Source organism: Euleptes europaea, chromosome 18 (genome assembly GCF_029931775.1).
Source record: "Euleptes europaea isolate rEulEur1 chromosome 18, rEulEur1.hap1, whole genome shotgun sequence".
Taxonomy (NCBI): domain Eukaryota; kingdom Metazoa; phylum Chordata; class Lepidosauria; order Squamata; family Sphaerodactylidae; genus Euleptes; species Euleptes europaea.
In genome coordinates, this window is record NC_079329.1 from 38,953,783 (window position 1) to 38,971,694 (window position 17,912).

The 17,912-nt window shown below is 47.0% G+C and overlaps 1 protein-coding gene across 1 annotated transcript; it reads right to left on the minus strand.

Annotated features, from left to right (window-relative positions):
- Positions 1-217: 217 nt before the first annotated feature.
- On the minus strand, positions 218-17,476 carry PSMD11 (proteasome 26S subunit, non-ATPase 11). The gene is made up of 14 exons (XM_056863322.1): positions 17,347-17,476; positions 12,857-12,958; positions 10,081-10,205; positions 9,825-9,896; positions 8,235-8,292; positions 6,899-7,093; positions 6,219-6,363; positions 4,622-4,682; positions 4,144-4,206; positions 3,001-3,126; positions 1,980-2,015; positions 1,396-1,447; positions 649-791; positions 218-531 (listed from the first exon to the last, which is right to left on the minus strand). Exons 1-13 carry the CDS (start codon positions 17,435-17,437, stop codon positions 649-651), a joined length of 1,269 nt encoding a protein of 422 aa, XP_056719300.1. The 5' UTR covers positions 17,438-17,476; the 3' UTR covers positions 218-531.
- Between the last annotated feature and the right edge of the window lie 436 nt (positions 17,477-17,912).

Sequence of the window (17,912 nt, forward strand, 5' to 3'; positions counted from 1 at the left end):
ACAGCTTCTGCGTGCATGCACACATGCATACAATGGTAGTATGGTACACAGTGTGCAAGTGAACTGCCATCTATGGAAGAATTTCATTCCCATGTGGAGCACTCCTTTAGTGGCTGAATTCCTACCACCGACATACAATTAACCCTCCCACCACCCACAAGAAAATGGGAAGCACTTTTTTTAAAATTGAAAGGTAGCGTAAGCCTCTCCTTTTATTCAGGATACAGCCACTGCTTCCTCCCCTCCCTCCACTGCCCCATCCCCACCAAAAAAATCTTTTTCCTTTTTAAAACATTATTTCCCCATCCCAGTACAAAGTTCAGCAGGTGAAAGGTTACATGGAAACTGGAACACACAATTGTATAGACAGGATGGATCAGATGAGGAAGTCTTAAAACTTTCCAAGTGAAAAAGTAGAGCAAAATGGGGGAGGGGGGGAGAAAAAAACCACCAGTCTTCCAGCCTTTTGTTCCCCCCCAAAAAGGATTTCACGCACCCACTCTCCAAAGCAACAGGCAACAGTTCCCAACTCTGCAAGAAAGACAAAAAAGAAAAGACGGAGCCACGTCACTTAAACTGAACAGTCCTCCCAGAAGGGCACCAAGAAATCGGTCAGAGCCCGCAGAGTGGGCTGCAGGAGCCCCTCACCTATGTTAGCTTCTTGGCTTTGTTGTATAGCGAATCCACTACTTTGCTCATGTTTTGAATGGTCTCCAGAGCAGCTTCGTACGTTTTGTCTACAGGCGGTTCATCAAAAATGATCAGGACGCCTTCCCCTTGGTCAAGGATCCCTAACGAGGAGAAAAAGGGGCCTCAAGTTAAACTTATCTGGAACGCGCCACTTTCCCACAAACCGCTTTTTTCACTGCCACCAAAACCAACAGAGCCCATTTCCAAGATGGCAGCACCACTGTTAGATGGGCGCAGCTGGGACCAATCAGGATGGTTGCTTCACTGATACCTTGCATTTCTCTCTAGTCAGGACCCGAATTGGCTTACATCACTCTCCCCTCCTCCATTTTAGTCTCACAACAACCCTGTGAGGTAGGTTAGGCTGAGAGAGAGACAGGCCCAAGGTCATCCAGCAAGCTTCCATGGCAGAGGTGGGATTCAAAACTGGGTCTCCCAGACTCTCGTCTGACACCCTCACCACTACATAATGGCGGCTCTCAATGACCCCCCCCAAGAGGTGCAACGGACTCCTTGGACTTAACTCAGCCTTCTGTTGTTCGTCCATGGTGCTCCTAACCATCCACAAATGCACATCATGACCCAGAAACCACAGAACAGTTGGGACAAGCGGCTTAAGGTCCAAGGGAGCCCAGCCAGTTCCCTCGCTGCTGAGCCCCTGGTTGGAAAGTGAACGGGAGTATCAGGCACCAGGAGGACACTCACCGTGGAACTTCTTGTCCAGGATCATCTGTGAGAGTTTCCTTTCCACATCCGCCTGAAATGGAACCAGAAGACAGTCAGCCTCTTTGGGCTAACGGTGGGCCAACACATTTAGCCAGCCACAAATTGCTGTGGCTCAGGTGGTGACAATCACAACATCTACATGGCACACCAGACGTGCCTTAGAGGGAACTAGGAAGGTGCTGCCCTTCTCTCACAAGTCAAGGGACTCTAGTCACAAATTGGTTCTGGAGGATGAATCGTTTTCTATTCAATAGTGCAGATCAATGCATTCCAACGCAGGACTATTCCTAATGTTTCAGCCACCCAGCAGAAGTATTTGTGCATATTGTTGCTGGAGTTTAACAAAACCTTTAATGGCATTCATGTTTTATTCTTTCAGCTATGAGACAGAAGAGGATATTACTCTTAAAGAGCATCAAGAAAGATCAGCTCCTTAAAGCAGTTTTGGTTGTGTTTCTTAAACAGAGGGTTCCTTTCTTCACAGCTGCCCCGACAATGGCAGCGATCAATACCATCCACCTGAATGACACCTTGCCCCGCCTGTTTGTGGCCCAGGCTCTTACCTTTGACAACTTGATAAGGCTAGATATGTGTTCAATCTGCAAAAGAAGTTGAGAAAAGAAGGAAACAGAATAGAAGTCTTGGTGGTTTTCACAATAAAGCTAGCCAAGCAAAGCTGCTTAAAGCTCACAGAAACTGTGGGCAGACCCTGCAAATTGGCTGACTCTGTATATTGTTAACTTTTAGATGGCAGTGTAAATGGCTCCCATTCTCCCACTGGTTACTCCTCGTACCCATCTGACTAGGTTCATTTTCTCCCTAATGCAACACAATCTTGAAGAGGTCAGCACAAACCAATTACCTGGGACAATCCATTCCGGATTTTCCTATAACCTCTGCTCAACAATGGCACTGCAGAATTTGGTAGGTATATAGGGATTTTTTATGGTAAGAGTAGTTGAGCAGTGGAATCAGCTGCCTAGGGAGGTGGTGAGCTCCCCTCTCTGGCAGTCTTCAAGCAGTGGCTGGACAAACACTTCTGGGATGCTCTAGGCTTATCCTGCGTTGAGCAGGAGGTTAGACTAGATGGCCTGTATGGCCTCTTCCAACTCTATGATAAACACAAGAACAACACAGCAGCCACCATCTAAATCACTCAACTGATGCATCAATCCAGTCTTGTTCTCTTATAAACCTTTCCAACCATCTTCCTACCCCGAAGTTTCATCCATCACTCCAGCCCCTAACCAACCGCACAGAAAACAACCCCCCAGCAGAGAAACACAAGGGGAGATTCACACAGCATTTAACAGAGAATTCACTCTTCTGTCAATACTGATGAAAGTTACATTTTAAAGTATATACCAAGGCCACTTGGAGCAATGATAGTAAGTGATCCAAAAGCAGCAACTGCTGCCCACAACTAGCATTATTCCATGTGTGTTCAATCCTCAATGCCCACATGCTTTGCCAGGAAAGGAGATTGTTGGCTTTCAATATTTAACTGGGAAATCAAAGCATGTGACCACCAGCACCTTCTGGAGCCAGAACACTGGGTTTGGACGCTGCAGAACATGTCCTTACCTGCACTCTGGAAAACGGCTCAATGACCCGGATCAGATTCTGTTCCAGTAAGTTATCATAAAGTTTGCCCAAATGTGTATTAATGATGGGGTCGTCCCTGAGTTCCACTTTATAATCTTTCAGAGCCTGCAGAAGATAAGAGTGTCAGTTTAAATCTGCGATGTGAGCAAAGAAATAGCTCGCAACCCATCCCAGCCAGCAGAGTGAAGCTTTTCCCTGGTTCCCACCCCCAGAAGACCAATCCTTGCCTAGAGTACAAGGCCATGAACATGCTGCATTTTACAACATTTGGAATTCTACTCCGAGAAAAAGAGGTGGTGGAACTTTCACATCTTGCATGCAATTTAGTTTCCAAAGACTACTCATAGGCAAGGATGGAACATGATACAGAGCTTCAACCACTAGAAATGCTGTTCAGACTTTGAGGCTTCACTAGATGATGACCATACTTTCAAATCTAGTTTTACACCCTCAAAATATGAGGGCTAAGATCTGCATTAAAGAGTATGAGTTTTGTTTCCCTAACTAATTTACATCCAACCCAGGCGGTGCAAGTGCTGGAGCTAGCCCACCTATTATTACATGCCGCCTATTTGCTTAAACCTTGGTGGTCTCCCATCCAAATACTAATCAGGGCAACTCTGCTTAGCTTCCAAGATCGGATGAGATCGGGCTGGCCTGGGCTATCCAGGTCAGGACAAAAGCACCCTAACTAGTAACATATCCACACTATGCTGCAAGACACAAAAGAGCATTATGTCGCATCAAGTCTCAGGGCTTTTGCAGGATCCTGGAAAGCTGAACTTTCATTTAATGAAGAACAGAGTTCTAGCCCTCATGGTCAGAGAAGACAGCATGAAATTCCTAAACACACACCAGTGACACAGGTGTTTCCAGTGATGTGGAATAAGGGAATCCTAGTCCTCTTTCCCCAGTTCCTCCCACACAGATTGCACCTGAGTCCAATATAGCTCCCAGAATCAAATGGGCTAAGCAGACCTGAGCAAGTTTAGATGTCATTGCTACAGACTCCACATATCACCAATACCACCAAGTATCTCCGTGCTTCCAGTGTTCAAAAGACAGGAACTGAACTTTTCCCATATCAGAAAAATCAATTCCTTTCTTGATCTGCTGACTCACCTTCTTGAAGTCATCCAGTGATCGATTTTTACTGGCCTGTGCCACACACTTCAGTGCTTCTGTCTGCAAAGAAAAGAAGAGCCAGTGTCGGTGTTAGGCTGGGCCACAGCAAATGCACGTGGTGTCTGTGCCATTCACACTTCAGGAGAATCCTTCAATATTCACACTTCCAAGGGGGAGGGGAATCCTTTAGTAGCTCAAAAGGAAATATGGAAAAGAACCTTGAGAAAATGTGAAATTGGCCCTTGCTCGAAGACAACGGCCAAATCACAGAAGCAACTGCTGAAAATAAGCAATCTGGACAAAAGATCTTCAACTTGGACAGCAGAGAATGGCCAGACTGCAATTGTGGTGCTGCGGAGACAGTCTGAGCATTCCCTGGGGCAGAGACCTGCCCGCAAGGCAGCCAAATTCTCTAGAAAATTATAGTTAGGGCTGAAAGACTCTCCAAGGAAAGAAGATGACAGCATTTCCATACCTGTCTGCCAGCATATCGTAGGGCAAGCTTGCCACTCACCAGGGCCTGCACATCCTCAGGCCTGGGGAGAGAACACAAAGCAAGAAATGTTGATTCATCGTGGTCACGAATACAGGCGACCCAGTGGCAACCTCTACGTCACCCATGCCCCCCCCCCGCTCTGCATTCTGGTCCGCTCTTAAGTATTACTCAAAGGACTCTTTTGCAAAAGTCAGACACCATGCAAGACTGCCTGAGTCCATAGCATCCAAGGAGGAAAAGTCCTGAACCCTTACACGATACTGATGTGGAGCCACCTATGCACATGTCTTTTTTCAGGGTAAGAGACAACAGACCCCTGTCCTGAGAAGCTAATGAAGTGGGCCATAAAGAAGACAAAGGGACGGGGGAAGAGAAGGGTCATATGTGCTTAGACTTAGCTTCAGCAAGGAAGGATCAGGTTCAGGTTGCACCAAAGTGTCCCCAGGAAAGGTTTTGGAGAGATTTGAAGAACGCAAGAGAGATGGCATGACTCAAGAGTTCTGGGCACCAGTTCCAGGCATAAGGGGCAGCCAGGGAGAAACAGTGGGTTTGTTTAAGGAACAGGAGACCTTTTGGGTTGCTGAAGGGTCCTATTTTTGCAATGTTGCAATGACATAGTCGAAGACAGATTTTACTTATTTGCTGCATTTCTACCCTGCCAAGCAGCCCCCTATCCAGGCACCGAAGAGATCCATATCTGCTTCATTTCAGAAAAGAGGCTTCAACATCTGCAAAGAGCAGTTGGGAAATCAGGTGGCAGCTGGAAAGGAAGGTTAAGGGATTTTTCAAAAAAATTTTTTTGCGAATGGGGGAAATGGTGGTGGGTTTGAATATAGTAGAGAAGGCGGCTGAGGAGATGGGCTGATACATGCAGCACAGAGGATGGAGAGTGGGAGGGAAATGGATCAAGAGGGCAAGTGTAAGCAGCCACACCAACCCCTGGTGAGAAACCTCACCAAGGAAAACAGCTCCTGCCTGTGTGTTACGTGTCAGGGGCTGAAGGCTACTGGTGGAAAGATTTCCACAGCTTCTCTTTCCCCAGAAGGGTTGCCCCTCGACCCTGGGGAAGGAAACCAGCAGACAGCTTCCCTCTCTCTCTCTCTCAGAAGAAGCTAATCACGAGGATCTGCATCTTCCCTTTGGCCTTCCTGGAAGAGGTGTGCACCGCAAAATGCTTAGAAATGCGCACATTGAGGAGTCAGGGAGAGCAGAATCCAGCAGATCCTTCCCTCTCGTGGGGATCCTGCTTCCTTTCCAATGAAGGCAAGCACAGCCTTGCCTCCACAGGCACACGGGAGAGTTCACATCAGCAGCTTTGGAGGTCACGTTCTTGTAACAGTAAGATTCTGCCTGAGAGGGGTCTGGATGAGACTTCCACCAGTTAGAAGGCAAATATTCTGCTCAACTTTGGCACTGTGACCCTTAATTCTTTCTCCTCCTTTCTCAACCACAAAAGTCTCCCACACTAAGGGCTCCCAGATTACAGCAGGTGTCCTGGCTGCAGAGTGCTCTGAACTGGGGGGGGGGGAGGAAACAGAGGGGCTGGGGCCTGCACTCTGGCATTCCTTCGACGTACAAGTTCAGCATGATCTTGCACAGCAACATGTATTTCAACGCCGTGATGGCTTTGGGGCTGTCGATGGAGTCGTAACCCTCGAATGCCTCGTAAAAATAAGAATATGCAGTCTTCCAGTCTTTCTCTTCTGCTGCATGGATGATGCCTGTTGGAAACAGGAGGCAAAAAAAAGAACAGGTCTGGAGTTAGACTATCACAGGCCCACCCGCAGAACAGCAGAAGGGGAGATGTGGCCAGTTTTCCAAGCTCTAGTGAGAATTGCTTCCTTCTTGCATGAGGTACTCCAAAGAGCAGCTAAGGCTTATTTCTACATTTTGGATTTTACTACAGAATCCCGTGCGATGGAAAAACCTCAACATATACTCATCTTAACCCACAGCAGCATACCAAGTCTCTACAGCATCTCTGACAAGCTTCTTCCAAAAGCCTCTTCGGAGGAAAACCCTCACTTTCCTGCAGCAGGTGGTTCTAATGTTACAATTCTGTTTGTCACCCTTGTTCTAAAAATTCTGCTGCTTGTCCTGTGAGAGGTTATCAGGCCCACAGCCAAGCAAGCATGGAAGCACCACCTCCGTTTTCGGACATGCATTGCCTTGACATCTATCATAACTAGAGGCATTGGCCAAACAAAAAGATAAACCAACGAATAGACACAAATATGGCCCATCAGCACAGCCTACCTGACTGCATATCCAGGGCTGCCTGCAGCTTGGGTGGGCAATATATCGCGTTGGCTGTGGTTCGGGCAGAGGTTAATGCTGCTCTCGCTTTTGGCAGGTTGCTCAAGGCATGATAGGTCTTGCTCTCTAGCAGCTGGACTTCCACTAACAGGGCCTTGTCATCCATCTTCTTCAACTCCCGCAAAAGCTGTGAGCCTGGAAAAAGCAATATACTGGAGCTAGCCTTCTGAGAAACCCCTTTTACTAAAGGTCAGCAGCTTCTCTTTGACTGGTTTCTTAAATGCTTTGTCCTGATCTTGACAATGAAACAAAAAAAAAGCAGTTAAGGCATAGAGCACCAGCGTGGCATAATGGCTAGAGGGTTCACTTCTAATGGGGAGAGCTAGATCCACCCTGCAGTTCAGCAACAAAGTTCACTGAGGGATCTTGGGCAAGTCATTCTCTCTCGAGATGGTCAGGAGGCTGGAATGCTGCCCCTGAGAGACTTGGGAAGAAGAGCAGGATACATATGAAACAAATAAAAGTCTCATCACCAATGAGAGACACATTCCTTTCTCCTCTCCAAACAGGGTGGCAGGAGCTGCCCTTCCAAACAGACTACTGCATGTGTGCCCAACTGACTGCATTCAGCAATTGAAGAAACATTAGAACAATCCTATTCTGGATTCATAAAGAATCCAGCCCAGACTGGCCACCCTTTCATTGTTATGATGTTTGGGATGGATCAGAAGTCAGCCAGCACACAGGGTGAAGGTACAGGGTGAAGGTACAGGCCTACTTTTCTTTCCAAGCATCTGGCAAACTTGAAATGGATACAGACTCTGCCTAGCTTTTGCCCTGATCCTGAAGTGCTGCTTGCGGACCTGCCACATTTACACTTGCACAGACATCACCAGTTTTCTCTGCACTTGGCAGCTGAATGTACGGACTGAAATACCGAGCACTTGAAACAGTATAGAAGTCCTCTCTGTGGTGCTAAATTGCCATTTCACTCATACAGGTCATCACGATGTTGCAATCATGCAATGATCAGGCTTGTGTGAAACAGGTCCAGGGCTACAGTAAGTAGTTTCTTATTCTTTCCAACCTTAACAAAAGAAGGTATATAAACCAAGTTGTGTCCTCCTTAGAACTGTGATGGCCTGGAACACCCACACCCCGAGGCCTTTCCCCAATTTTTCTAAGACTGGAAAATTTGGGAGAGCACTAAAACATTCCTGTGAAATATTTTCTCTTTTTGAGCTTTTTACTCACTCAAAAGGTGTTGTGTGAAAACCTTTAGGGAATACAATCTACAGCATAAGGTAATGTTAATTCCAGCTGGACATCATCTTACCTAATTGCAATGCCTCCTGGTACCTTTTAGTGTCAAAGTACAAAGACACCAGCCTTGCCTAGAAAAGTTTAAAAAATGAATTTTAATTAAAACTAAACTGCAAATACATATACCCTGACCATTCCAGCCCAGGCTAGCCCAATCTCATCAGATCTCGGAAGCTAAGCAGGGCCAACCCTTGTTAGTACTTGGATGAGAGACCACCAAGGAAGTCCAGGGTTGCTATGCAGAAGCAGGCAATGGCACCTCACTTTGTCTCTGCCCTGACCTGGATGGCCCAGGTTAGCCCAATCTCATCAGATCTCAGAAGCTAAGCAAGGTTGGCCCTGGTTAGCATTTGGATGGGAGACCACCAAGGAAGTCCAGGGATGCTACTCAGAGGCAGGTAATGGTAAAACACTTCTGCATGCCTTGATAACCCCACTAGGGGTCACCATAAGTTGGAAGTGATCTGACTGCACTTGACATGCACACAAATACTTTTAGGAACTAGCCTGGAAGTAGAATGTATACTTGGCAAGGAACAGGCAAGGCCCCTGCCAGGGAGGCTTAACGAGGAGAGCAAGAGACAGCAGTTGGATAACACAATGCACAGAAAAAACTACAGTGAGCTTCAAGGGGAAGATTATTAATAAGTTTATTGTGACAACTTTTTAAGAGAAAAATAAAAAAACACCAGCAACCATATACAGAATAAGATCGAGTGATTGCTAACATACAAGGCGTGTGATTGCTAATGTACAAGGCGTGTGACAATCTATAAATCAAGGAACATTTCAAATATATATTGGGTTAGACTATCTAACAATCTTAAGAGATTATTTTACCATCAGTATAACAGGTGAGAAAGGTTTGAACTGGCATAGTTATAAATATAGTTATAATTATAGCTATAAATATTAAGATTATTTGTATGATAGGTTGGATCTGTTCCATTCCCAGTCTTGTTCTTGTTCTTTATCTATGTATTGATTGTACATATATACCTATCAATTTTGGTTTTCCTTTTTTTCTTTCTTGAAAATCAATAAAAAGATATTGGGGGGGGAAAGGGGGGAAGATGCTCTTAACAGTGGGAACTGGATCCCAGAGATGAGAGTGATGGACCAAAGATGCACAAAGCGCTAACTGCCGATCATCTTGCCTGCAGCCAAGAAAGCAAGACTCAGAACAGTCACGCCAACACCCCTTCCCAAAATGCCCTATACCGAATAACTGGACCATCTCTCAAGAAGAAAGGGCATTAGCAGGTGTTTGTTATGACCAAGTAAAGCCTGCTCCAGTCATGATTTCTCAATTTTTGTCACAAGCACACAAGGAGAGTGACTGCCCACCTTAAACATCCTCAGAACATGCAAAGGGATGGTGCATTTTAAAGTCGTAAGTACAGAACTGTCAGACCCAAAGTAATACTTTGAGACTGTCGGCAATAACTGGTTGGTCTAGAACCAAACAGACACCAGCAGTGTGGGCATAAGGAGCCACTTGACAGGCCGGCGGACTTCCAGGTAAAGAGAGGCCAGAGTGCACAGCTTAACTTCACAAAAGGCTAGATAACCAAACACACGGAATGATAATTTTAAAACATACCTCCAGAGCTTGGCGCAGGAACGTCCTCTTCTCTGATTTGGCCCACTCAATGCATTCAAGACACAAGTCGACCTTAGAAAAAGAAAACACCGCCACACCTTTCTTCAAGGTCTGCTGCTGCTGCGCACCCGCCCCCCCCCCCCAGTAGCATCCTCTGGGTGCACTTCTGACTGCTTTCCTCTAAACATGGCCCACTGGACCTGTGCCTGGACCCGAGAGTCACTGCAGTTCTGCACCCTAATGCCAACAGCCTCACCTCTTGTCCCGTTGCTGCCTCCATGTCCAGGAACAGGTCTAGCAGAGACCGAACCAAGCGAGCTGCCTTCGCCTTGCTGATGGAGTTCAAGAATGGACGCACATATTTCAAGAGTCCTCCAAGCTCTGCATTAGAGACAAAGGAGTTAGCCAATGTGGCTCAGGTGCAACAGAAGGCACCAGAAGCCCAGAACTGGCCACCCCCAGTGTACGAGGCATCTTTGAGCAGGCTCCATCATGGAGCAGAGCCTTTAGATGCAAGGTTCTGAGCCAGAATATAACAGCCATATAAATACAATACAATAATCATGCAAAGTGTTTTAAAATTCCAGGCTTATCAATAACCATTCGCTTGATAAGCTTGTGCCAAATAAGATTCAAAAAAGGGAGGGAAAGACCTCAGTATGGTATACTTCAAATTGAAATATCTCACACAGAAAGATATTAAAACATACAAAGGAATGGTAAGAATAAGTTGGCAGCATATGTTAAACACACCCTTGAGCTCCCAATCCCAACTATAGAAACCTATGAATGACATCTAGTGGCACCATCCTACACAGAGTTGCATCTAAGATGTTTATCTGGATTTCAGTAAAGCTTTTGACAGGGTTGCCCCTGATGTTCTCATGGGTAAACTGGAGGACTGCAGACTGGATTCTAGGATAGTTAGGTGGACAGGGAACTGGTTGGCGAACCACACTCATAGAGTAGTTGTCAATGGCATTTCATCTGAATGGAGGGAGGTGTCCAGTGGGGTGCCACAGGGCTCAGTTCTGGGCCTGGTACTTTTCAATATGTTTATAAATGATCTGGATGAGGGAGCAGAGGGACCACTCATTGAATTTGCAGATGACACCAAATTGGGACGAGTAGTGAACACACTGGAAGATACAGAATTCAATGAGATCTGGAAAAACAGGCAGATATGAACAAGATGCAATTCAACAAGGGTGTGCTGAGTTCTACATCTGGGTAGCAAAAATTAGATGGACACGTACTGGATGGGGGATACACTTCTGGGTAACAGGACATGTTAACAGGATCTTGGGGTTCGAGTGGACCATAAGTTTAATATGAGCCGCCAGAATGATGCAGTGACAGAAAAGGCTAATGAGATCTTGGGGTGTATCAACAGAGGAGTAGCATCCTAATCGCAAGATGTCATAGTTCAGCTGTACTCTACATTGTGTGCAGTTCTGGAGGCCTCCCTTCTAAAAGGATGTGGACAAAATGGAGCAGGTGCAGAGGAGAGCGACAAGGATGACCAGGGGCCTAGAGACCAAGCCCTACGAGGAAAGGCTGAGGGACTTGGGAATGTTCAGTCTGAGAAAGAAGAGGTTGAGAGGGGACATGATTGCTCTTTAGGTATTTGAAAGGCTGCCACTTAGAGGAGGGCAGGGAACTGTTCCTGTTGGCAGCAGAAGATAGGACTCACAATAAATGGTTTAAATTATGGGTGGAAATATACAGGATGGATATTAGGGAAAAATGTTATACTGGAAGAGTAGTAGTTCAGCAATAGACCTGGCTACCTAGGGAGGTGGTGAGCTCCCCTTCGCTGGCAGTCTTCAAACAGCAGCTGAATGAATACTTGTCAGGGATGCTTTAGGTTGATCTTGCATTGAGCAGGGTTTGGACTAGATGCCCTCTATGGCCCCTTCCAACTATGTGATTCTAAGTCCCTTGAACAAGGCTTAGAATGGCCCTGTAAGAGTGGTGGTAGAACAAAACAACCTTGATACTTATACACATGTTGATGCTTAGTGGACCTCCTTGTGGGTCAAATCTTCTAAATGCAGGGCCACCACAAAAGATGCTGTGACCAAAACAGTTATTGACTTAGCCTCATGCATGTGGGATCTGGAGCCACACCTCAACTACTCAGATCTCAGCAAGCAGCAATTATGGAAAGAACTGCTAGGATCTGACCACTTAGGGCATTATAGGTCCCAATTATTGAGGCTGCTCCGGAATTAAGGCAACAGTGTGATCTTTATGTCAAGCCCTCAGCAACAAGTGCATCGTAGTGTTCCAAGGCAGCCTCCCTCCCCCTCACACACAGATCACTTTGCAATATCTGAATGGATGGCAGCAGTTGCATAGTCAGACTTAAGTTGTTTATCAAGGTGAGAGCATGAACCCATCCAGAATAGGCAAGTCCATGGCAGGAGGCAGTTAATTTTCATTCTATACCGATTCCCAAGTTCAGACCTTGTGAGATTTATCTTTCCAACATAAAATGATTAGCCAAATCCAAAAGCATTCTGCGTAACAAATTATGTGTAATTCTATATCCAGGGAGCCCCGAAAACAGAATGCAGGACCATCACTGCAGTCCTTCTAACCAGGTTTCGGACCATTTTCTCAAAATGTATGGAAGTGAATGGGAATTAAAGCAGCATGCCTTCCAGTCCTTTCCATCCACCACCCTGACAGACTCTGGCCAGAAGTACCACTGCAGGAATACCACTAGGTGATCCAACTGTGCACAGATAGCTTCACTCTTTCTGCAAAAGCATGTTCTTTTGCTTGTGATACACTGTCATCTAAATTGGTCTATGAGGGATTGGTAGATGGATAGAAAGTCTACCTTGGGTTGTGGGGGTGGAGAGAACAGGATTTGAACTAGGTGTCTTTTTTGTCCAGAACAATACCAGTGGTGGGGCAAGGCCAGATATTGTGAGCTGGGAAAAAGCAGCATAGCGAAGCTTTACACTCTGATCTTTTGTTTCAGAGACATTGCTAGGAGATGCACTTAACAATTTTAAACTTACCTTCAGCTTGTCCCGTTTTGGCGAGAAGACCTCCCAGCTCCAAGATGCTTTGCTCTTTGACCTGCACTGCCTCTTCATCGTTCTCTTGGACATCACGCTTCACTATGAGGACAAGGTTTTTATGAGAGAAGTCAGACCTTTCTAAAGTTAACCTGCTTCTTGAGGGTCAGAAGCACCTTTGGGAGACAGCATTCAGCAAAGAAGGCAGCAAGACAAATGGAATTAGGATCCATGGATCCTTGACAAGGAACATTCGGACCCAGTTTTCAGTGGCAGCACAGGAACAAAGAACATTACATTTACAAGACGTTTTATGTGATCCAGCCAGTTTGGCAGAAACTTTCACAGTGAATGCAAGTGAGATCAATCTCCTTCACTCCTTAGCGTGTCACTGGATACTGTAAATAAGATGCTACAGTTAGAGCTTCCCGAAGCTAGGAAGAGTAGGCAGGCCAACAGTTTTAAAGCCTCTTCATGAAAGGACAGACCAAAAACCCAAGACTATTCAGAGTCACCTACACTTCTGCTTTGTGTGGTACAATTTATTACTTGCAGGGAACATCAATCAGTAAACTAGAGATTAGTCAAGGAAACAAAGACTACACAGACTGCCTGTCAAGCATAAAAGACTGGCTTCAACAACACCAGGAGCCAGTTTTGAACACTCATTTGTCACAAACTAACAGTTCATCACTACACCTTGTAGTTTTGTTTACATATTCAAAAGACATATCCCACCAAGGAAGAGAAGCCACCACTTCTGGCAAAACTAATAGTTATCAGCCCACCTTGCCTTATAAATGATTGCAGAAACAGCAGCACCTATGATGGATTACACAGGGCAATAGAGAAATATTGTCATTCATGTGTGTGTAAAGTGCTGTCAAGTCACAGCTGACTTATGGCAACCTAGTAGGATTTTCAAGGCAAGTGACTAACAGAGGTGGCGTGCCATTGCCTTCATCTGCATAGCGACCCTGGACTTCCTTGGTAGTCACCCATCCAAGTACTAACCAGGGCTGACCCTGCTTAGCTTCTGAGATCTTGCTAGCCTGGGCCATCCAGGTCAGGGCATGTTTATTCATGAGTGATCTACAATAGTCTCACGAACACAATCGTTCAGGACAGTACAATCAAGTGTTTTGCACAGCACAGAGAGTGAGCATCTATCTTTCTGTGTAAAACAGGCTCATCTCAGAGTACACTTGTCTGACCCATCAAGAACACCTTAAAGGCATAACAGCAGCATCAGATCATCTTCCCCCACCCTTGCCCCAGGCACCCATCACAGAGAATTGCACCAGAAGTTACAGGATCAGGGATCCTCTTGTCTGGAGCCCTTTATAGAATAGTCATTCTCCCCCTGTTGTCCAGTGTCAGTAGAGAGCCCGTGTGATGCAGTGGTTACAGTGTTGGATTAGGATCTGGCATACCCAGGTTCAAATCCTCCACTCTGCTACAAAGAGACCTTTGGGAGGGTCCACAGTCTCAGCCTAACCTACCTCACAGGGTTGTTGTGAGGAGAAAATGGAGGAGGGAAGAATTATGTAAGAAAGCTGCTTTGGGTTTCCACTGGGGACAAAAGCAGAGTATAAATGAAGTAAAATAAATATGCTACACAGGCAAAGACCCTCGAAAGCAGGAGATGCTCTCAAGCTAGTTTCATTCTGCTGAGGGGAGAAAGAAAAAGAGCTTTGTCCAATTTAATATGGCTCATGGAAATGTGGCCCTAAGTCCAGAACAAAAAGATCAAATGGATGAAAAAAATGAAGGCGAGAGGAAGAAGAGCAGTCCAAAGAGGGAGGCTTTCAAGCTCCTGCCTGTGACATCAAAGTACTTCTGGAGTATCCTCTTCCTGAACTTTTTTTAAAAAACTCCAGCCCTTGGGACATTTCAAACTTTATATATGGTTCAAACACTTCAAAGCAGTTACTCTTATTCCTCTGCTGACAATTCTGACTCAGCCATACATTTACATCTGTAAAGTACACTGGCCTGTCTCAGCAACCATTAACAAATTTAAACCATAACTTATTTGATGAGAGCACCCACAGGGTACATGCCCTGCGATGTCAGAAGGGTCACACAGGCATGAGCAAGCTCAGAGATCGCTGCCCTTCCAAGTGTGAATGGCAGCCCCTGCTGCACACAGCCCAGACTTATCTTGTTAACAGCTTCTCCATCATTCATCCAGCTCCCCTGCTCAGCCCAATCCCTTCCCTACCATCATTTCCATCTCACAGCAGCCATCCCTCTATCTCCCAAGCCCAGGGCAAGCCTCCTTCTTGCTCCTTTCAAAATCCCTTATTCACACAAAACACTTTCCCCCCCCCTTTGGGGATTGGGGAGGTTTGCTAACTGACCAGCAAACAGCTTGGCTTGAAACTGGACAGCCTCATTTCCCAGCAATCAGCAATTTAAGTTTAAGTGACACAAAAGTATCTTATTACCAGTCTGTACCTGAACACAAAGTGCAATTAAAAGCACAGAAGGGAGCAGCAAAGAACTGACAACCCTTTTGTCAGGCCAGCCACCACACTCAGATTCTGCACTCTGCCATACCTTTGGTTGTTGTTGTTTTTTAAAAAATAAAACCCTCTTTAGTAAGCACATGTCAAAATAACCACCCTCAAAGTAGCAAAGGAGATCAACCCACTGCCACTTATCTTTTCCTCACAGGAGCAAACCAAGCCCAACTCTCTCCCACCACCAGCCAAACAGCCTTTCTTGTCAGTCCTTTCTCATGGCTTTTACTCATTGCTTTCCCCCTTTTTTAAAGCCAAAGGTGGTAGCTGTTAGCTCAGGACCGGTTGGAAGACAATGAGGGAAGATAGCAGAAGACCCAGCAGCCAACCTAAGAAACTATAGGATCAGGAGAGTAGGCAAGATCAAAATGGTGCTGGTAAAACAGAAGCCTCCAGTTCCTCCTCACACCACCTTCCCAGCATTTGCTGGAGCCAACCACCTCCATCGTCTACAGATCTGGGTAACCAAGATGACTCAAGGACCAAAACTCCTTATTAGGAAAAAAAGCAAGCACTTTAACCTCTCCTATTATTGGCTGTTCAGTTTCAAAATGAAAGATGACAAACACAGACCATGATAGAGGTTTATAAAAGCATTCAGGGGAGGGAGAAAGTGGATTGACAAGAACTTTTACTCCCTGCCCTATTAACACTAGAACTCAGGGATACCCATTGAAGCTGATGGGCAATAGATTCAGGGCAAGGGCCAAAACTGGGGAATTCACTGCTGAAGGTTGTAGCAAGGATCACAAGCACAGACAGCCTTAAAAGGGGACCAGACATTCACACAAAAGCGATCCATCATCAGCTACTAGCCATGGTGACTAAAGGGGCAGCCTCCCTATCCAGAAGCAGTCAACCTCTGAATGCTATTGCCTAGGAGACTGATCACATCAGAGATCAGAAGCTAAGCAGGGTTGGCCCTGGTTAGTAGTTGGATGGGAGACCAGTGATACGGCAAACAAGGGTTCGTGGGGGGAGAGAGAGACCTGTGATCATTATTCAAGAAAACAGTTTATTTGCAGCTGCTGACTCAGAGGCCCTAATGGGCAGAAATCTCTGAGCCCCGATCATACTGAGGAAGGGATATTTATCCAAATTCAAGATATGACAACCCATCAACATTCAGGGTAGGCTGATAACACTCCAGACATCGAGGCGGCAGTGGAGTAATAGTTTCACCCAGTTCTTGTTATGGTTTACTGTAACCCTCCGTGACTCTTGCCCCAATTCCTTAGCACACAGACATACAGAGATATTCTGCCCAGCAACAAGCTATTCCCTGGCTGCCCTAATACATTTTACAGGAAGGAAAAGAGATTATTACAAATTGCTAAATCAGTGGATCTTCCACAGTCAGGGGAAGTCTACCTTGCTGTCACACCAGCGAGGCCAGGGTTGCTATGCAGAGGCAGGCAATGGCCAGCCACCTCTGCTTTATCACTTGCCTTGAAAACCCTACTGGGCTGCCGTAAGTCAGCTGCGACTTGACAGTGCTTTAAACACACACAGGAGACAACATCAGGGGGTGTTTTAGCCCCTGGGCCTTGTTTGTTTGGCCCTACAAGCCAACCGACGGGCCCCTGTGCGAGACAGGATTCCGGAAGAGATGGACCCTCGCTGGCCTGAGCCGGCGGGGCTCTTCTGGCGTCCCTCCTCCGCCCTGACACCGAGGGCCGAGAAACGAGCCTCGGGATGGCCGAGGCAGCTGCCCGGCCCCGGGGCCCGGCTCCAGCCTCGCCTCCGCTCCGCCGTCCGAGTTCGCGCCCGCCAGCCCGCTCGCCCCGTCCCACGGAGGCCAGGCAGCCCCCTCAGGCCCTTGCCCTCGGAGGAGCCCACAGTGAGTCAGCAGCGGGTCTGGCCAGACCGCCCGCCCGCCTCCCTCGCTCGCTCCCTCGGGCCCGCCCGCTCCCCTCCGCCGCCGGAGGGCCCTTCCCCTCCCCCTCGGCGGCGGGCCCAGCTCACCGATGGAGTGAAGGATGCCGATGGAGGCCTCGCGGTCGGTGCTGAGCAAGGACTGGGCTCGCTGGAACTCCAAGCCCGCTGCAGCCGCCATCTTTAAAAAAAAAAGCCCAAACTCGCTCACTCACGCCGGGCGGAACCACAGGGCCCCACTTCCGCCGGAAGCCCCTTAGGACCTTTCCTCGCCGCTGCGTCAAGCCATAGACGGGAGGAAGGACGCAGGGCTCTATGGTCAAAAAAAAAAAAGGGGCCGCGCGCGCAGGGGGCGTCGCAATGGTTGCTGGGAAACGTAGTCTTGGGGGAACGGCGTCCGAGAAAGGGCCGCGATTTCTGTTGCTAGGAGAGCCCGCGGGAGGGAGGGAGGGAGGAGGAGTAAATTCCCAGAATTCTCCACTAGTTTCTAGTCTCCAATTAATGCGTGTAGTAGGAGATGCGGATATGGCAAACAAGGGTTCGTGGGGGGGGGGGGGAGAGAGAGAGACCCGAGATCGTTATTTCAAGAAAACAGTTTATTTGCAGCTGCTGACTCAGAGGCCCTAATGGGCAGAAATCTCTGAGCCCCGATTGTA